At 38.7% G+C, this 20,983-nt stretch overlaps 1 protein-coding gene across 1 annotated transcript in view; it reads left to right on the top strand.

Moving 5' to 3' along the window:
• The window catches only part of LOC140143606 (uncharacterized), a 54,400-nt gene that overhangs the window by 6,589 nt on the left and 26,828 nt on the right, over nucleotides 1-20,983 (top strand). Inside the window, exons 2-3 of the mRNA XM_072165418.1 lie at nucleotides 2,876-2,998; nucleotides 4,290-4,381. Of these exons, the coding sequence (XP_072021519.1) occupies nucleotides 2,876-2,998; nucleotides 4,290-4,381 (215 nt within the window). The remainder of the gene's footprint in view (nucleotides 1-2,875; nucleotides 2,999-4,289; nucleotides 4,382-20,983) is intronic.

Below are 20,983 nucleotides of genomic sequence, written 5' to 3'. Positions count from 1 at the left end.
TGTGCTAACTTCAATGTGCCATTGAGATCCCAAGTCCAAACAAGTGTGAAATTAATGACATCCATGGTAAAAGTTTCATTTGATTAAATTTGCATCTCCTGTGCATCATCCTGAGTGATTGGTCCTCCTCCACTTCACATATTTGCTCAATATTGGAAAGTAAAAAATATATTAATTACCTGTTTAAATTAATATAGTTTTTACTTTCCAATAATGCTTTCATGCTGCTAAAACAGCTGATGTGTTACTAATCACAAGATGCTTAAAATAATTTGATACCAAGTTCACAATGTATCAAAGTAAGAAAAACAAATGCACAGTACCCCAAAGGTCACACAAATGTAACACATTGCTGATTTTGAAAAAGTGGACTTGGCGGGGGGGCAATTTTGATGTAAAGTTGGATCGATTGAGCCCAAATTTATTGGCCGAGCTACATGTATGTGTTTTAAAATATTGGACTTGACTACATCTCGTCCAATATTTTATAACTCAAAGCGAGACCAATAAATATTGGACGTAAAACATCCAATTTTATCATTATTATGTTTTGGAGCCAATATTTTCATCCCAAAATTTGGACCTTTTTTTGGCCAAAAAAGCATAAAAAAACTGATTTTCTGGACTTCTTGTAGGCCTATAATATGGTACTTAAATTGCAAATTTGGGGTGGTGCGGCCACCCACACACTAGAGTTGGGCAATAATCACTTTTTTCCTAGTCGACTAGTCTCCAGCAAATAGTCACGACTAAGACTAGTCTCCAGCAAATAGTCACGACTAAGACTATAGTCGCGACTATATGTTAGTAATAGTATTTGGTTGGTTTTGGTGTGGATATCTGGCGCTTTTAATATGTTTTTTTTTTTAACATAAAATAAAAATATACAGTGTAGTTGTGTCTAGTCGACTTTTGGTTTTCAATAGTCGTAGTTACGACTATTAGCGACTTAGTCGCCCAAGCCTACCACACACCCCGGTCCCCGGCGTACAGGCCTGTCACCGCCTGTGATCAAGCAAAATCAGTCGGAAGTCGGAAATTTATTGATTTTCAGATGTACATGATATATGTACAGCCAAACGTAGGAAAAATTCATTTGCGCTCTCTTATAATTTGGAAACGCTTCAACTGTTCATATCTTGGGAAATAAATGGGGTTGTCTGCAATTAATGTAGCTTAATTTTTTGCAAATGAATATTAAAAAACAATGTGGGAAACTGAAAATTGAATATGCCCAACTTCAGACTGATTTTGCTTGATGAAGCCACATATTGTTACAACTCAAAAATTGAATGGCCAGGGTGGCCCTGCAGTGTGGACAAACAGAAATGAGTGTAAATCTTTATGATACCCTCATCTACGTAATTGATACATAGCCACAGGCTGTGTATACTGCTTGAAGTTGAACTACAGTACTACAAACCAACATCAGCTAAGAAACAAAATGATACCTATGGATGTATAGTGCAGTCACAGTGTACGTACGCTTGTTGTGTACAAGACTTGGACATTAGTGTGTAGTTAGGAACTAACTGCATGATACCAAAAAAGGTAGTGTGCACTTATTTTATTGATACAATTTCAAAATGCGATGAATTCTAAAATTATTGATTGCACTATATTATGGTTTGATGACTGAATGTTTCAGGGAGATAAAACTGATAGATGAACATGGGGGGGCATAAGAGAAAATGCCCCCACCCCCGTCAGAACCCCCCAGTTTCCCCGTAAAATATTTACAAAAATGTCCACTTTTTGTGGTAATTTTATGCAAAATTTGATTTTGCCTCCCTGCAGTTATGTGGCGAGAATCCATGGAATCTTGCAAAATTCCACTGGGAGAATCCAAAAGGATGTTGCGAATTTCTGACCTTGCAATTTCTGGTAAAAAGGGTGTCTGGCTAAAAAGCATGGCAATAAAATTCAAAAGGGGGGATTTGACCCTGTGACAAACAGTGCCAAATGTTAAAGAGAAGGAATAATTGTCTGAAGTTAATATTATACAGTTTTGGGGATCATGGCAATTGCCTATTTGCCTTGGGTGTCTTTCAAAGCTGGGATGTCCCCCCCCAAAAAAAAAAGAAGTTCTTTTCTGTAATATTGTTGAAATTACTGTTTGTCCATATAGCTTAAATTATTGTTTTTTTTAGATATTTGAATTTTTAAAAACAAAAAAATTGTGGCCAAATTATCAAAGAAAATAAAGTGTTAGCAGTAACTTAGCACACCCTTTGACCCAACCTGATTTATAGGCCTACTTTTCAAATTACAAAGTTCAATTTGAAACCCATAGTCTTTTCAATTTTCAATAAATTTTATAAAACAAAATTGAAAAGTGGGGTTTCAAATTGAAATCTGAAAAGTATAAATCACATTGGTCTAAGTGTGTGCTAAAACTTTTCTTTGATGACCTTGACGGTTGACCACTATTATTTTTTCAAATATCCTAAAAAACCCAATCTAAGCTAATTGAACAGACAGTGAGTAGCCCTTTAAAGGAGTATTTTCATGAATTGACAAGGGTGGGTGTTTTTTTTAAAAGCAAAATTAGCATTGGTAGCACTTGTCAATAATGAAAAGATCAATTTTAGCCTACAGTCAGTCTTCTCTGAAGTACAAAGTACCGACGCAGACGCACACATTGTGCCGACTTTGAAGGCACGCATACCTGCAGCAGAAACGCACCACTGCACACTATTTACGTGCTGTATACGCGCGAGTTGTTACTTTGTACTTCAGAGTGGACAGACTGTAGATAATTGTTTATCATACAATGTAAGCTGCCCTCTCATTAATTCGTACAATGTAATTGACCAGCAAAATTTCTCAAGAAAAATGTTTTATTTTATTTTTTCTCTTTTATCTTGTATTTCAGGATGGTGTAAATAACAGTGCAACAAGTTCTAAAGCCTCATCGCCGGTTCCCAGTGCACCCAATGCTCCCAGATATGGTACAGTCATTCCAAACAGGATATTTGTAGGAGGTGTCGCATTTAATGTAAGTAAAATCAACAAACAGAAAAAATGCATGGAATGAGGAACATTTTTTATCCATAGACTCTTCATCCATTTTCCTCTGTTTTGAAAGAATAGTATTGACAAATTATGCTTAACATTTTACGGTGAATTTATATGGAAATATAGGGACAGTCTTTTGGAATTCGCAGGAGAGCATTAAATAGCTCTTGGACAGCTACTTTGAGATTTACAAACAGAATGTAAGGAGAGAATGGTCAACTAAGGAGAGCTAAAAATCATTCTCCTATATCAGATTTAAGGAGAGCAGTAGAGAGTGATTGCTCTTGCTCTCCTCAAAAGGCAGTCCCTGGAAATACTTCTTGTTTTTAATCAAATATGCATTAAAAAAAATGACTAAAATAAAAAAATAAAAAATGTCCTTGATACTGTCAAAGGTTATGGTGTCTTTTAAAAAAAGTGATCGATAAATTCTTTTTTAAAAACCCGACCCAAGATTTCCAATTTTTTTCGGACGGTTGCGGAGGGCAACCAAACATCTTTTTTGGGCCTAATTTGGCAGTGAAATAGTGGCAAGTCTTGTCGTGAGGTTCTTGAAACTGACATTGAGATACATTCAAGCAATATTTGAACCCCAGGGTGCCGATACTCCCTGTTTGGGCAGATGTACTGCCAATAGCAATTTGCGCAAAATGTTAAGGAGATGATTTGTCAATCTTGCTTCCTCATCTTCTGGCATTGAGATAATTGCTCAACTGAGACGTGTGCCGGCCAGTCGGGTTTTGTTTCAATAACAAAAAAAACAGGCGACCCACCGGTGATCGACTCTGCAGTTCAGTAGCTCATCTTGGGGTTAATGTCACAATTTAATATAAATGTAAGCTGGATATATTAGAAGTCACTTACTGTATGACCTTACTAGTGCCCTGGGCTCTTAAGTCAGTTTTTTAAACTTTGGAGCTCTTGTTAAATTTAAAACTTGAATGAAATGAAAGTCTGCAAAATGAGGAATTTAGAAAACGCAATACATTCTGAAGTCATACCGTCCCCTTCCGCCTCAATTTCTTGGCATTTGTCTGGATTAAAAAAAAATGATTTTTCCAAAAATTTAAGACTTTGGCATGATTAGAACAAGGATCACTTCCTGACTTCCAAGACTTTTTGATGTGGTAATCTTTGGGGCCACATAATTCTAGTTTTCTTCTTTTTGTGGCCGGTTAATACTTTATTTCTTGAATAATTCTTTTCCATTTTAAACTGAAAATTGAAACCTGTTTTGTACATTATGCTTTTTATTCTGTGTGTGATTTCAGACAAGTGAAGCAGAGCTAAAGAATTTCTTCTCGTCATATGGGCATGTAAAAGAAACAAAAATCATCGCAGATAGAGCAGGAGTTTCAAAGGGGTAAGTAGTAGGCTCACAGGCTAACTGCATGCCCGAAGCACAAGACCTTTTTGTAAGCCTCTGGGTTTTGTGCGAAAGCACAAAGGGATTTTTGTCTCCCATTACACATTTTTCAGGAAAATGGAAATTGACCCGTACGTATATCCTCTAATAAATGCCCCTAGGCTTGAAATTTATGAAAGGGGGCGTTAAGGTCATTTTTACAACGATGATACCCAGGGAAAAAGGTAAGCTTAAAAATCATGTTGAACGAACTATGAATTAATGGTCAATGACTTCCTGTTCACTTCCGGTTTACGATGTAATTTTTGCCAATACCAACCACCAAATACCGATCATGTGTGGACCGTAGTAAGCTTACTTACACAAGATTTGTAGCATAGAAATTGTTTCTTTCAGGGGAGTTTGGGGGCATTTTAATTCAATTTTTTCAAAGTTTGGAGGGGCGTTTATTAGAGGAGGGGTGTTTATTTGAGGATATATGATTATACGGTAGGCACATCTTTGAAAGCATAAAAAATATTGCATCTGGATATTGAAAACTATCGTAATATCATCAGGATATTGCACACCCTTCGAATTCGTGGGTTTTTTTTGCATAGCAAAAACTGCTATGCAAGTTTTATCTTGCATAGCAGTTCCAAAATTTTGTATAGCAGTTTAAACTGCTATGCAAAAGATGTTTTGCATAGCATTTTTTTAAATTTTAAAATTTGCTATGCAAAATATGTTTTGTGTAGCAAATTTACTTTTATAATGTTATGTATTATTATGTTAAATGATTGTTGTGACTTATAATCATTTATTAAAGATACTGATTAAAATATTGTTATTTGTTAAAAACAAGTTTTAATAAACATTTCAATTTGTCATTGCAAAAGTGCAAACATTCAGACTTTTCACTTCTTGACTGCCAGTTAGCTTGACTAATAAACAGATTTCAGTAACAGACAGCAGCCAAATTTGGCCAACACAACACGGCTGAAGAAAAATGGCTGAATGATGAGTGATGATTCAAGAATCAAGACTAAAGACTGTCAAAACTAAAAGTATTATTATGGCCAAGTGTTAGGCCTACTAAAAATAAAATTCGGTTTCGTAACCCGCCTCGTCCCTCTTTTTGGTGCATAAAAAAAAATTATGCCACTTTTGGAAAAATAAAATTTTTCAAGAGTCGTCTGCGGTCGAAATTCTGACATGAAGTTGTTGGAAATCACATATATTTTATTTTTCCCCGACTTTCTGCCATTCAATGATTAAAGAAATACAGTTGAATTGATAGATAATATTTATCGCGACATACGCCAATGCACAACTTTTTTATTTTATGAAAACAGCGTGCAGCAGGACTCGTAATATTAAGTAGGCCTACAACTATTGAAAACCACTGAACTATTTTGTCTGTGAAAAATTAAAGCACCAAACATCCGCACAAAACCAACCAAATAGGCCTTGTAGCATAAAACCCGCAAAAAATTTAATAAAAACGGTAATAGTAAAACTAATTCCCATAAAGCTCGTATTAAAAAGAGCAAGTAATAAAAAAGTTAAAATGCTAAAAATGATGTAGGCCGAAAAATTGTGTAATCTTCCTTGTCCTAGACACTCAACGATAAACCCCTATCAAGTATGAATAAAAGACTGTTCATTGTCCAAATATTTCAATTTATAAACGTTGAGGAAGTTGTGCATTTTGTTAGCACCGAAATAACAAAAATTAAAATAACTAACCTGGCAGATTTCAGGATTAACCAACATTTATATACCCGCATGCGAAGCATGAACGGGTATATTGTTATCCTTATACCCGCATGCGAAGCATGGACGGGTATATTGTTATCCTTTGGTTTCTTCTCCTTCTTATCTATGCCTGTGGAACAGGGCATAGATATTCTGCTTATGCTCTTTAGTCTTCTCCTTCTTCTTCTTCTCCTTCTTCTTCTTCTCCTTCTCCTGACCCTTCATATTGACAGGGCTATCTCCAAAACTACAAGGGCCCCAGGGCTCATATTTGGCACACTTGATGGCCCTACCCCGTAGATGTGCCTTTTACCCATTTGGGCCTCATAGGTCAAAGGTCACGGGCCCCAGGGGCCCAAATGTAAAAATACAAAGCATGCCGTTTCTCATCAAATAAAGCAGCCTCAGGGCCCTGAGTTGGTGCACTGATAGCCCCAGGAGTACTCTATATTTACATGTATACATGAGCCCCATATGTCATATATTATGGGCCCCAGGGCCCCAAATGTTAAAAAAGGGCAACAGTTTGACAAGGTTAGCTGTGAAACTACAAGGGCACTAGGGCTCATATGTGGCACACGTATGGGCCCGAACTTGTAGATATGCATTTTACCAATTATGGCCCCAGATTTTTAAGACTAGGGGCCTAGAGGCCCAAATGTTAAAACAAAGGGCCGGCCGTTTCTCAGCAAATAAAGTAGCTACAGGGCTCAGATTTGGTACACAGATAGGTTTTCAGTATAGGGTGATGGAACAGCCATTAAAGGGACACTCCGTTTTGGGATTAAAGGGGTATTCAGATTTTTTTTTTTTTTTGTTTTTTTTTTGTTTGGAACATGTTTGTTGCATTATTTAAGGAGGAGCGCCCTCAAGCGTTTACACAGCAAATGCAATTAAAGGGCTATTATTTGATTTTTAATTAATTAATAAATTTTAATTTTTTTTTGTTGGTATACTGATAGCCCTTTTAGAATATGGGGTGTCAGTGGGTGTTAGGGTGATGGAACAGCCATTAAAGGACACTCCGTTTTGGGATTAAAGGGTATTCAGATTTTTTTTTTTTATTTTTTTTTGTATGGAACGTGTTTGTTGCATTATTTAAGGAGGAGCGCCCTCAAGCGTTTACACAGCAAATGCAATTAAAGGGCTATTATTTGATTTTTAATTAATTAATTAATTTTAAATACTGATAGCCCTTTTAGAATATGGGGTGTCAGTGGGTGTTAGGGTGATGGAACAGCCAATAAAGGGACACTCCGTTTTGGGATTAAAGGGGTATTCAGATTTTTTGATTTTTTTTTTTTTTTTTTTTTGATTTTTTTTGCATGGAACATGTTTGTTGCATTATTTAAGGAGGAGCGCCTCAAGCGTTTACACAGCAAATGCAATTAAAGGGTATTATTTGATTTTTAATTAATTTATTTATTTCAATTTTTTTCGTTGGTATACTGATAGCCCTTTTAGAATATGGGGTGTCATGATGGATTAAGAGTGTCATGGTGGGTTAAGGGGGTTAGGGTGGGAAACACAGGCATAGATATTCGTGTTTGGTCAAACACAACTGTGCCATCTAGTTCTTCTTCTCCTCCTCCTTCTCCTTCTCCATCAAACACATCATTCTGTCAAGGCTAGCGCTAAAACTACAAAGGCCCTGGGGCCCATATGTGGTACACTTATGGGCCCTACCCCGTAAAAGTGCCTTTTGCCCATCTTGGCCCCAGAGGTCAAAGGTCACGGGCCCCAGGGGCCCAAATGTGAAAATACAAAGCACGCCGTTTCTCATCAAATGAAGCAGCCTCGGGGCCCTCAGTTGGTACACTGATAGCCCTAGGGGCACTCTATATTTACAGCTATCCAAGAGCCCCATATGTTATATATTATGGGCCCCAGGGGCCCAAATGTTACAATATGGTGCAACAGATTGACAAGCCTAGCTCTAAAAGTACAAGATCACTAGGGCTCATACATGGCATATGTATGGGCCCTAAGTTGTAGATGTGCCTTTTGCCCGTTTTGGCCCCAGATTTACAAGGCTAGGGGCCCCAGGGGCCAAAATGTTAAAACAAAGGGCCGGCCGTTTCTCAGCAAATAAAGTAGCTACAGGGTTCAGATTTGGTACACAGGTAGGTCTTTAGTATTGTATTGTCAAATGTATGTATAACCCCCATAGGTCACATAATATGGGCCCCAAGGCCCCAAACGCTAAAACATAGGGCCGGCCGTTACTCAGTAAATAAAGCAGCTACAATGCCCAGCTTGAGTTTACTGATAGCACTTGAGAATTATACTTCAACATATGTACATGAGCCTCATAAGTAAAAAAAAATATGGGCCCCAGGGCCCCACATGTTAAAACAAAGGGCCGGCCGTTTCTCATCAGTTAAAGCAGCTTTAGGGCTCAGAGTTTGTACACAGATTGCACCTGAGAATTTCATTGTTATATGTACATATGAGCCCCATATACCACATAATATGGGTCCCAGGGCCCCAAATGCTAAAACATAGGGCCAGCCATTACTCAGTAAATAAAGCAGCTACAGGGTTCAGATTTTGTACACAGATAGGTCTTTAGTATTATATTGTCATATGTATATATAATCCCCATATGTCACATAATATGGGCCCCAGGGCCCCAAACGCTAAAACATAGGGCCGGCCGTTACTCAGTATATAAAGCAGCTACAATGCCCAGCTTGAGACTACTGATAGCACTTGAGAATCATACTTTAACATATGTACATGAGCCCCATAAGTCATATATATTGGGCCCCAGGGCCCCAAATGTTAAAACAAAGGGCGGCCGTTTCTCATCAAAGAAAGCAGCTTCGGGCTCAGAATATGTACACAGATAGCACCTGAGAAGTATATTGTTACTAACACCCACACGCCCATCCACCCCACACACGTGGGACTAAACAGACATATCGTATTATCATAATTGGAAATACCAGCGTGAAGCGTTAAGGCTGTTCCAGTTAAATTACATACCCATTGGCTGTTCCATTTAATTTACATACTCCCTCTGAAATGGCCCCCAAAAGGCTGTTCCGTATAATTTACATACTCCCTCTGAAATTTTCTGCCCAATTGGGCGACTTTTTACAATTTCGTTATTTTAAGTCCTCAGCAAATAAGGACTGTAAGTTTGGGTACATGCGGGTATAGCCGTATTTGTGTACAAATATATAGCCTTCTAGTTATACCCGCATGCGAAGCATGGACGGGTATATTGCCATCCTGTGGTTTCATCTCCTTCTCCTCCTTCTCCTTCTTCTATCAAACACATCATTCTGTCAAGGCTAGCGCTAAAACTACAAGGGCCCAAGGGCCCATATGTAGTACACTTATGGGCCCTCCCCCGTAGATGTGCCTTTTGCCCATCTTGGCCCCAGAGGTCAAAGGTCACGGGCCCCAGGGGCCCAAATGTGAAAATACAAAGCACACCGTTTCTCATCAAATGAAGCAGCCTCAGGGCCCTGAGTTGGTACAGTGATAGCCCTAGGGGTACTCTATATTTACAAATATACAAAAGCCCCATATGTTATATATTATGGGCCCCAGGGGCCCAAATGTTAAAATATTGTGCAGCAGATTGACAAGCCTAGCTCTAAAAGTACAAGATCACTAGGGCTCATATGTGGCATATGTATGGGCCCTAAGTTGTAGATGTGCCTTTTGCCCATTTTGGCCCCAGATGTACAAGGCTCTGGGCCCCAGGGGCCCAAATGTTAAAACAAAGGGCCGGCCGTTTCTCAGCAAATAAAGTAGCTACAGGGCTGAGATTTGGTACACGGATAGGTCTTCAGTATTTTATTGTCATATGTATATATGACCCCCATATGTCACATAATATGGGCCCCAGGGCCCCAAACGCTAAAACATAGGGCCGGCCGTTACTCTGTAAGTAAAGCAGCTACAATGCCCAGCTTGAGTCTACTGATAGAACTAGAAAATTATACTTCAACATATGTACATGAGCCTCATAAGTCAAATATTATGGGCCCCAGGGCCCCAAATGTTAAAACTAAGGGCCGGCCGTTTCTCATCAAATAAAGCAGCTTTAGGGCTCTGAGTTAGTACACAGATTGCACCTGAATATTACATTGTTATATGTACATGTGAGCCCCATATATTACATTATATGGGCCCCAGGGCCCCAAACACTAAAACATAGGGCCGGCCGTTACTCAGTAAATAAAGCAGCTACAATGCCCAGTTTGAGTCTACTGATAGCACTTGAGAATCATACTTTAACATATGTACATGAGCCCCATAAGTCATATATATTGGGCCCCAGGGCCCCAAATGTTAAAACAAAGGGCCGGCCGTTTCTCATCATATAAAGCAGCTTTATGGCTCAGAGTGTGTACACAGATTGCACCTGAGAATTACATTGTTTTATGTACATATGAGCCCCATATATCACATAATATTGGCCCCAGAGCCCCAAACGCTAAAACATAGGGCCGGCCGTTACTTAGTAAATAATGTAGCTACAGTGGCCAGCTTGAGTCTACTGATAGCACTAGAGAATTATACTTCAACATAATTATGTACATGGGCCTCATAAGTCAAATATTATGGGCCCCAGGGCCCCAAATGTTAAAACAAAGGGCGGGCCGTTTCTCATCAAAGAAAGCAGCTTCCGGGCTCAGAATGTACACAGATAGCACCTGAGAAGTATATTGTTACTAACACCCACACACCCATCCACCCCACACACGTAGGATTAAACAGACAGATCGTATTATCATAATTGGAAATACCAGCATGAAGCGTTAAGGCTGTTCCAGTTAAATTACATACCCATTGGCTGTTCCATTTAATTTACATACTCCCTCTGAAATGGCCCCAAAAAGGCTGTTCCAGTATAATTTACATACTCCCTCTGAAATGGCTGTTCCATTTAATTTACATACTCCCTCTGGAATAGTTTCCCCTGAATCATATTGCATAGCCTCACTGTGAGTAAGAGAGACTGACAACAGCACCATATGGAGAATAAGAGAGACGACTCCCCTGTGAGGGGACATTTTACAACTTCTTTATTTGAAGTGCTACGACAGTGCAACCTACATTCAATTAAAGCTTGTGACTTGGACTTTCACTTTTTACACATTTTCTGCCCAATTGGGCAACTTTTTACAATTTCTTTATTTTAAGTCCTCAGCAAATAAGGACTGTAAGTTTGGGTACATGCGGGTATAGCCGTATTTGTGTACAAATATATAGCCTTCTAGTTTGGTTTCTTCTCCTTCTCCTCCTTCTCCTTCTCCTCCTTCTCCTTCTCCTCCATCAAACACATCATTCTGTCAAGGCTAGCGCTAAAACTACAAAGGCCCTGGGGCCCATATGTGGTACACTTATGGGCCCTACCCTCAGAAGTGCCTTTTGCCCATCTTGGCCCCAGGGGTCAAGGTCACGGCCCCAGGGGCCCAAATGTGAAAATACAAAGCACGCCGTTTCTCATCAAATGAAGCAGCCTCAGGGCCCTCAGTTGGTACACTGATAGCCCTAGGGGCACTCTATATTTACAAATATACAAGAGCCCCATATGTTATATATTATGGGCCCCAGGGGCCCAAATGTTACAATATGGTGCAACAGATTGACAAGCCTAGCTCTAAAAGTACAAGATCACTAGGGCTCATACATGGCATATGTATGGGCCCTAAGTTGTAGATGTGCCTTTTGCCCGTTTTGGCCCCAGATTTACAAGGCTAGGGGCCCCAGGGGCCAAAATGTTAAAACAAAGGGCCGGCCGTTTCTCAGCAAATAAAGTAGCTACAGGGTTCAGATTTGGTACACAGGTAGGTCTTTAGTATTATATTGTCAAATGTATGTATAACCCCATACGTCACATAATATGGGCCCCAAGGCCCCAAACGCTAAAACATATGGCGGCCGTTACTCAGTAAATAAAGCAGCTACAATGCCCAGCTTGAGTTTACTGATAGCACTTGAGAATTATACTTCAACATTATGTACATGAGCCTCATAAGTAAAAAAATATGGGCCCCAGGGCCCCACATGTTAAAACAAAGGGCCGGCCGCTTCTCATCAATTAAAGCAGCTTTAGGGCTCAGAGTTTGTACACAGATTGCACCTGAGAATTACATTGTTATATGTACATATGAGCCCCATATACCACATAATATGGGCCCCAGGGCCCCAAATGCTAAAACATAGGGCCAGCCATTACTCAGTAAATAAAGCAGCTACATGGTTCAGATTTGGTACACAGATAGGTCTTTAGTATTATATTGTCATATGTATATATAATCCCCATATGTCACATAATATGGGCCCCAGGGCCCCAAACGCTAAAACATAGGGCCGGCCGTTACTCAGTAAATAAAGCAGCTACAATGCCCAGCTTGAGTCTACTGATAGCACTTGAGAATCATACTTTAACATATGTACATGAGCCCCATAAGTCATATATATTGGGCCCCAGGGCCCCAAATGTTAAAACAAAGGGCCGGCCGTTTCTCATCAAAGAAAGCAGCTTCCGTGCTCAGAATATGTACACAGATAGCACCTGAGAAGTATATTGTTACTAACACCCACACACCCATCCACCCCACACACGTTGGACTAAACAGACAGATCGTATTATCATAATTGGAAATACCAGCGTGAAGCGTTAAGGCTGTTCCAGTTAAATTACATACCCATTGGCTGTTCCATTTAATTTACATACTCCCTCTGAAATGGCCCCCAAAAGGCTTTTCCGTATAATTTACATACTCCCTCTGAAATGGCTGTTCCATTTAATTTACATACTCCCTCTGGAATAGTTTCCCTGAATCATATTGCATAGCCTAACTGTGAGTAAGAGAGACTATTACCAATTGGCTGTTCCATTTAATTTACATACTCCCTCTGAAATGTCCCCAAAAAAAGGCTGTTCCGTTTAATTTACATACTCCCTCTGAAATGGCTGTTCCATCTAATTTACATACTCCCTCTGGAAAAGGGACTTTTTACAATTTCTTTATTTTAAGTGCTACGATAGTGCAACCTACATTCAATTAAAGCTTGTGACTTGGACTTTCACTTTTTACACATTTTCTGCCCAATTGGGCGACTTTTTACAATTTCTTTATTTTAAGTCCTCAGCAAATAAGGACTGTAAGTTTGGGTAGACCGATAACATGCGGGTATAGCCGTATTTGTGTACAAATATATAGCCTTCTAGTTTATTTTCTCATGCCGCTCGCCCATGCCTGCATATTTATATCCCGTCAAGAAACTCAACCCTAGGCCTACATTTTACAACATGTAAATATAATTCCATAGTGATAAATAGTGAACGTTGCATTGGAGATGAGGATGCTTGGATGATAGGCCTACAGATATTAAGCACATGTTAATTGGGGGTATGGGGATGTCCCATATCTGTATTATTATAGGTCTACGTTATTTGTTTAATTTTGTAATGATAATGCTAAAAATAAATAAGACCCCGGGAAATACCCATGCCGACGGAATGGCTCAAATATGCGTCCAAATTAAAAAATTGTGCAACCATGTAAAATTAGGCAGGCTAAGATCATGATACAACTAAGCAAAACTTGCCGCTGATCCCCGATGATTTTTTGTTCGATCAACCCCCATGGGAACAAACGGTCAAAGAAATGTCCCGACCGTCATATTGGAATCGCAAGACTTTCGGCTTATCCTGTTGAGGACGATTTCATCTCTTAATCTCCCAACACATGAATTCTGTAAACAGCTTTGCACAACCAACCAATCACGAAGGGAATTCCTAGGTATTCCCTAGTACGTCATATGCATAAATTATTATAATGTCGATGGAGCTGCAGTTGTTAAAATCAGCTGTCGGACAAGACAAGCAAGGTATTAAGCAAATGTTTTTATTAAAATTTCTCTTTATTTAAAACTTTTCTCACTGACGCGACGTCAACATGATTAAATTTACATAGTGAGTCAACATTTGTCAGATTTTGCAAGATACACATTCTGAGCATGCCGCATCAAGTTTCTACATGTGCGGACCGTGGACGTTCATTGTATGAAAGGGGAGATTTGGGAATCCGGCCGGCGCGATAATTATTTAAAATAAAATAATGAACTCATTACCAGCGCTATTAATTATAGTTCATAACGGGCAATTAGTCCATAAAATGTCAACTGATACAAAGTAAGACCGTATTTCATATTTAAAGGGGCATTTCGTGATCCACAGCCTCATCCCCCCACTTTTCTCAAAAAAAGTTGAGATTTTTATATCACTGGAATACTCTGGCTACATATTGTTTATGTACAAAATATTTCTTGCAGATTAATTCGTTTAGCAAAGATATCGCGAAATTTGAATTTCGTTCTGGTGCACCAGAACGAAATTACAACGTATTGTCTATGGAGCAGTGTAATACACATAATCATGCATAACTCGCAAACGCAAAATCGGAATCAACTGAAATTTTGGGAATATGCTTTTTTCGTGGATATGTACTGAAAAATGTCATAAAAAGAGGATGCTAGGATCACGTAAATACTCCTTTAAATTATGTTTTACTTAATTTTTCTCCACAACCCTCGATTCACGCGCCACGCCGCACCATAGGCCTACATGCCTTACCCATGCCAAATAGTGAATCGTCCCAAAAGCATCACTCAATATACTCATGCATGATGCATATATGCTAATTAACTGCCGAAGTCAAGTTTGGCTGTGTACGATATTACTGTCCTCCCTGCGCAACATGTATTATGAAACGCAGTAGGGGAGATTGGGGTTAGTTGGAACGCGGGGTAAGTTGAAACATTGTATTTTTTTCTGACACAAAAAATTAATTTGGTAAAATACTGGCATCTAGTAATAGGTATTAGTAAGGGTCATCCACCAAATTAGCAACAGCACTGATGCCCCACCAGTGTTGGCTTGGGAAAGGAATATCTGTTTTTTGACTTACTGACTAATTTTTATACCCCTCAGAAAAGATGCGTTATCTCCATGTTGTTTAAAGATTCAGGGGATTATTTTTTGAGTATCATAAGCACTAGTAGTAAGTCCCAGAATAATGTTAAATAAAAGTTTTATTGTATTTCTTATTTTGTGTGTTATGAACTTTGAAATGTAGAAATAGGCATCGGGGTTAGTTGAAACTTTTGAGGTGGGGTTAGTTGACACGTGAAAATCGCATAGAAAAATATGGTTAAAAATTTGACTTTTTAAAAATTTGTAACATGTTTACCATTTCTTCAATATTGCTTTAATATGGTTAAAAAGCAACAATACAAGCAAAAAGTGCACACAGAAAGTACATTTTATAATATTTTAGGCTTCTCATATTTTGGTCCATGGTGACACTCGTCACCTTGTGTCCAAAGTATTGACCCGCACTCCCACATATTTATTTATTCATTTTTTCACACTGATTGTATGTTAAAGGGTGCCTTCAAGGGAAGTATAACCCTAACAACACAATAATAATTATTTTGAAATTTTTACAAGCCGTGTTTCAACTACCCCCACCCTATGTTTCAACTTACCCCAGGGGTGGGGTTAGTTGAAACACTTTTTTTCAAATTTTCAAATTGGATTATATGAATAATCATAAGCAGGTCCAATAAAGTTTAAGGCTGTATTTGTAGCATGTATGTATATGTTTATACTGATATGGTTAGTGTTTCTTGAAAGTAATCGGTTTGCGTTAAAAAGACGATTTTGTGAAAAATGTTTCATCTAACCCCAATCTCCCCTACACTGCTTAGCATCAGCGGGGGTAGAGATAGAGAATATAAAAGCATAAACAAGGTAAAAAAGAGGGGTATCGAATGAGTCGTTCGTAGCACAACACAGGTGGTCAAAATGATTTTAAAACTGTTTATTGTTATTGTACAAGCGTTCACGCGGAAGTATGGATGAATTTCAGAAACCCAGTCGGCTATTTGGATGAATAATTTGGTAAGCTTATTTAGGAATTTATAGGGAGAAATTATGCATCGCACATGTTGCGATGTATAGCAGGGAAGTGTTTAGCAATTGACAAGTTTTGCATCGCATTCTGCGATGCGATACGGGCGAATTCGAACCCTGCTTAGTGTACATGCACTGTAAGTGTAAGCATACCATTGCCATAGATGCACAAAATATTATTCCTTCACCATCACAATATCTTTTACTGCAAAAGTGAAAATTTTTGCGCAATTAATTTTTCAGGTTTTGCCAATTATGAACCGTTTCCTTTGATTTTTAAATTTGCGATTCTAAGTTTCCTTACATTGGCCTATATTCAAAAGGAATATAATTATTTGCTTGTTGATATTTTCACGGTAGCAGCTTGAAATGCCAAAAGCGCGAAAATAAATGAAGTGCGAAAATTTACACTTTTACAGTATTACTGCCCTTTCACTTCAGTGCAGACTATAAGGGATACCACTGTACTTAGCAAGTCTCACTGAGTAATGAGATAAGTAGAAGTAAATAACATAGGAAACATGGTGACCTTGACTGACAATGTTATTACATTATAGTGCTGATCATGAACAGCGGTAGGTATGTTATAATGGAACACACCCGGCTATCAGGAGGCGTAACAAGATGACAACATTTAAATGGTCTTATAAGCAGCCCTCAAATTAAGGATCTGAAGGGGCACGGCAAGTTTTTTATGGCAAGTTGGAAATTGTTGTGGATTTTCACTTAAAAGGCAAGGCAGCACGGCAGTTTGTAATATTTCAAGAGGGCATCATGGCAATTGTTGAAAATTTGAGAAGGGCACCAACTCACCAAGGCAATTTCTCAAAAGTGAAGGAAACACACACAAACATAAATAGATGATTTTATAAATGAAGGGGCAGGGCTGGGGCACCGACAGCAACTTCGTAAGAGGGTACGGCAAGTGACTGCCTTGCAGGGTTCGTAGCGGTCATTAAATTCCTTAAAAGTCAGTGAATTTGAAGCAAGGTCATTAAAGTCATTAAAAGTCATTAAATTTTGTAGAAAAGTAAAAAAGTCATTAAAAGTCTTTGAAATATATTTGTATGAAGGAAAAAATAAAAATACGATGTATTTTAATAATTATTTTATTTAATTTATGATTTACATACCTGCCAACCGTTCCGCTTTAAAAGTGGAACTGTTACACTTTTTAAACCTCAAAGTCGGTAAAAAGGGGAATGTTCCGTTTTTCCGAGAAAAAAGAAATATTAATGATGATTCTTTCTGGACACATATATTTCCAATTTTAAAATGAAAATTCCTTAGAACCCTGACTGGATGACTAGGCTAGATAATGGTACTCATTTAACATGCATGTGGTCACCTTTTCATGCCCAAAAGACTCCCAAAATTGATGCATTTTGGTCGATTATCGGACCTGCATGTTATCAGGTTTTGCGTTCAAAAACTCATCACTTTTTCCTCAATGAATATTACCTTAGTAAGAAGTATGTAATGTGTATTAATGAACGATGACGTTTGAGATGATGCTGGACTGATGTCGTGTAGGCCTATATGTATACTCTAATATCAAGTCATGTTTAAGTCTAAATTAAATTGAAGCAAACTTGGGTCAAAGGTTTGATATGAACCTTTAGCTGTATCCTTTGGCTTTGTGTGGCCGTCAGTCGGGGTGGACTTGGGGTGGGGGTGGGGGAGGTTGGGTGGGGTGGGTGGGTGGGGGTGGGTAAGTGTGTGTATGTATTTCCCTTGGGATAGGCTTACTATTTTAGTCCCAATTTGTAGTGACATCACTCTGTATGTTTAACATACTGAATTTTACAAATTACTTTTATCATACAATGTATTCTTCATGCACATTAGTACCCCCCCCCCCATGTGGGCCCCCTCCCACATACCCGAAGGTGTGGGGGGTCAAAATTTGATGAATCATTGTTTTTATATTGCGCATTATATATATATCAATTTCAGTCATGTAGGCCATGTTATTAGGCAAAAAAAACTTTGAAGAATGTCTCTCATGTACAAAAGTATAGGAAACTGAAAACTTTAAAGCATGTTTTCTGGAAGAAGGAAGCACTTTTTATTAAAAGTGTAAAACAAGCCAGGAGCTTTGAAATACACATTAGCACCCCCTCCCCATGTGGGCCCCTCCCACATACCTGAAGGAGGGGTGGGGCAAAATTTAATGAATCATCGTTTTTATATTATGCATTATATATATCAATTTCGGTCATGTAGGCCATGTTATACAGGCAAAAAAAAACTTTGAAGAATCTCTCTCATGTACAATAGTATAGGAAACTGAAAATTTAAAACCCCTTTTTAGGATGAAGGAAGCATTTTTTCAAAAAGTCTAAAACAGGTCAAAAATGGTGTAAAAACCCTCTGGCTTCGGGGGGCTTCATCCACTCGACCCCCACCGGGGCTTTGCCTCTGAACCTCCGCTGTTATATGCTCGGTCGCACAAGTGCTCCCGCGCAATATGTGTTCCACTTTTGGGGTTTCTGGGGTTGGCAGGTATGTGATTATTATGTATTACTTTATACTTTCCCGTTAGATAAATTAGAACAGTAGATTAGTTGAGTAACCCTTCCGAATTCAGCAGCTGAACCTGCAGGCTGTAGTATCAATGTATATTTAAAATAACTGGTACTTATATTAAGAGGTATATACAAACATAACTGGTACTTCTATTAAGATGTACAAACAATACTGTTCAACACATCCGAGGTATGAGATTTAATAAAAAGTCATTGAAAAGTGTATTTGAAAGTCATTAAAAGTCATGATTTCACTGTGGTCTTGACACTATGAACCCTGCCTTGGGTAAAGGACATATTTTGAGGGCATAACGGCAGTGGGGATGGGCACCCACGGAAAATGCCATGGGTGCCGTGGGTTAATTCGAGGGCTGCTTATAAGTCATCTAAATGGGCAGGTATGGAATTCATAAAAACAAATACAGGTAATTCAAATGGTCAAAATTTGAGCTTGTCAAAACAAAAAAAAGCGGGTTCGCCGTAGGACAAATTTAGAATTGTCTAAACTTGTCCGACCGCTAAAAACATGCTAATTATCATGAACTCCAGTCATAAAAACTTTTCCCGCAAATTAGTAATGTATCATATGTACATACAGGGTACAATTTAACTGGTGTCATGGAGCAAAATGTTCCCCATTTTGGACAACCTGCTACACAAATTTCAGCTTGTATAGTAATTTTTTACAATGTAATTATAAGAACATCACCTATATTCGCTAAAAATTGCTAAATCGAACTCTGTGTACATATATGTATGGTTTCATGAAAAAATCAGTGTTGAATTTCACAAAATTTATTATTTATCAGATTTAATGCCAATCGGCCTCGGTTACCAAAACTGCTAAACTAGTTATTCTTGTTGACATTGGAAACAGAATTTGCATGTTTTCAAGTTAGTTGTGTGATAAACAATACATCACATAAAAACAAGGCCTGGAAAATATTAAAAGTTATATCCTGGAAAATGGCGAACAAGAATTAATTGATCCGTGAGAGATTCTGAGGTTGATTTCGCTGCGAAATAGCAGTTACGTGATTTAGTGGACATGAAAATTTGTATTTTTTTTTGGAATAATTTTAATCTATCTACCAACATGTTTCTTCCTCTCCTGAGGCGTCAAAATATTTTAGGTTGTGGTGGGGGGAGGGATGTCAGAGCTATGGTTGACAGGGAACGCTATTAACCACACATTTGTTCCTTGACTTACATAATAGTTAGGCCTCGAAATAAGGAGGGCCCACCTTGGCCCCTGAAAATCAGTGAGGGCCTGCAAAAGATACATCCGACAGGCCCGCAAAAAATTTACTATTTTTCTCACTTTTTTGTGGGGTTCATAGGTTAAAACCAATGGCCCAAATTTGGGCCCACAAAAATTTGTGAGGGCCCTCAAACATTTAAGATCAAGGGCCCAAATGACCCTCAGAAATTCTGGCTTATTTCGAGGCCTGATAATGGTGGTGTAGATAAGATATGATTACACAAAATAAGATTGAGATCTTGGTAGACTGAGAGGCAGATGTTGCTATAAAGGTTGCCTAGCAGGGTGATGTGTCATCAATGTGAACTGTAGCTTACATTGGAGCTACATAACACAAGGTAAACCTATGTGCAGGGATGGATCATGTTGAGTCAAACCACACCCCAATTTTTTTGTGGTGTATAATACTGATAGGGCAGTGACGGCACCAGGGGGGTTGTTGATGGGGGAAAATTCTCTCAAGAGTCAAAACTTGTTCCCCCTCGGATGTTTTACTTCACCCAAAATTTCTACTTTCTGCTGTCATTTTATGCAAAATTGGTTGATTTTTACCCAGTGAAATTCACCTCCCTCCCCCACACCCTGAAAAAACCTGTCTGGTGCTGCTACTGAGTATTATAATATTATCGCTTGCAAAGTCTACTCTAAGGGTAGTTTTGGCAATGTTTGATTGAAGGTCTTTTTTGCATGCTAAGTACTGTCCCCCCCCCGGATATTCTACTACACCCACAATTTCTGCGGTCATTTTATGCAAAATTGGTTGATTTTTACCCACACCCTGAAAAAAAAACATCTGGTGCTTCAACTGAGTATAATATTATCGCTTACAAAGCATACTCTAAGGGGAGTTTTGGCAAAGTTGGATTGAAGGTCTTTGTTGCATGCTTGACAAGCATGACCATAGGCACAAGACCATATGCATAGTCAGGGGCAAGGGGGCAGCTGTCAGCTCCCCCTGTGAAAAGCCTTTCCCCCCTGATCCTGATACATAAGATTTTAGGCCTTTTTTTATGTTTTGTACTTTTTTGTGCCCATTTTTTTAACCATTTTTGTCAAAGTTTGCCCCCCTTAATAGTTAGCTTGTTCCCCTTTTGGCCTCTGAGAAAGTGCTGGCTACACCACTG

This window comes from Amphiura filiformis, unplaced genomic scaffold (genome assembly GCF_039555335.1).
Source record: "Amphiura filiformis unplaced genomic scaffold, Afil_fr2py scaffold_24, whole genome shotgun sequence".
In the NCBI taxonomy this organism is placed as follows: domain Eukaryota; kingdom Metazoa; phylum Echinodermata; class Ophiuroidea; order Amphilepidida; family Amphiuridae; genus Amphiura; species Amphiura filiformis.
Note: the sequence above shows the minus strand (reverse complement) of the source record. Positions and strands in the feature narration are given on the sequence as shown.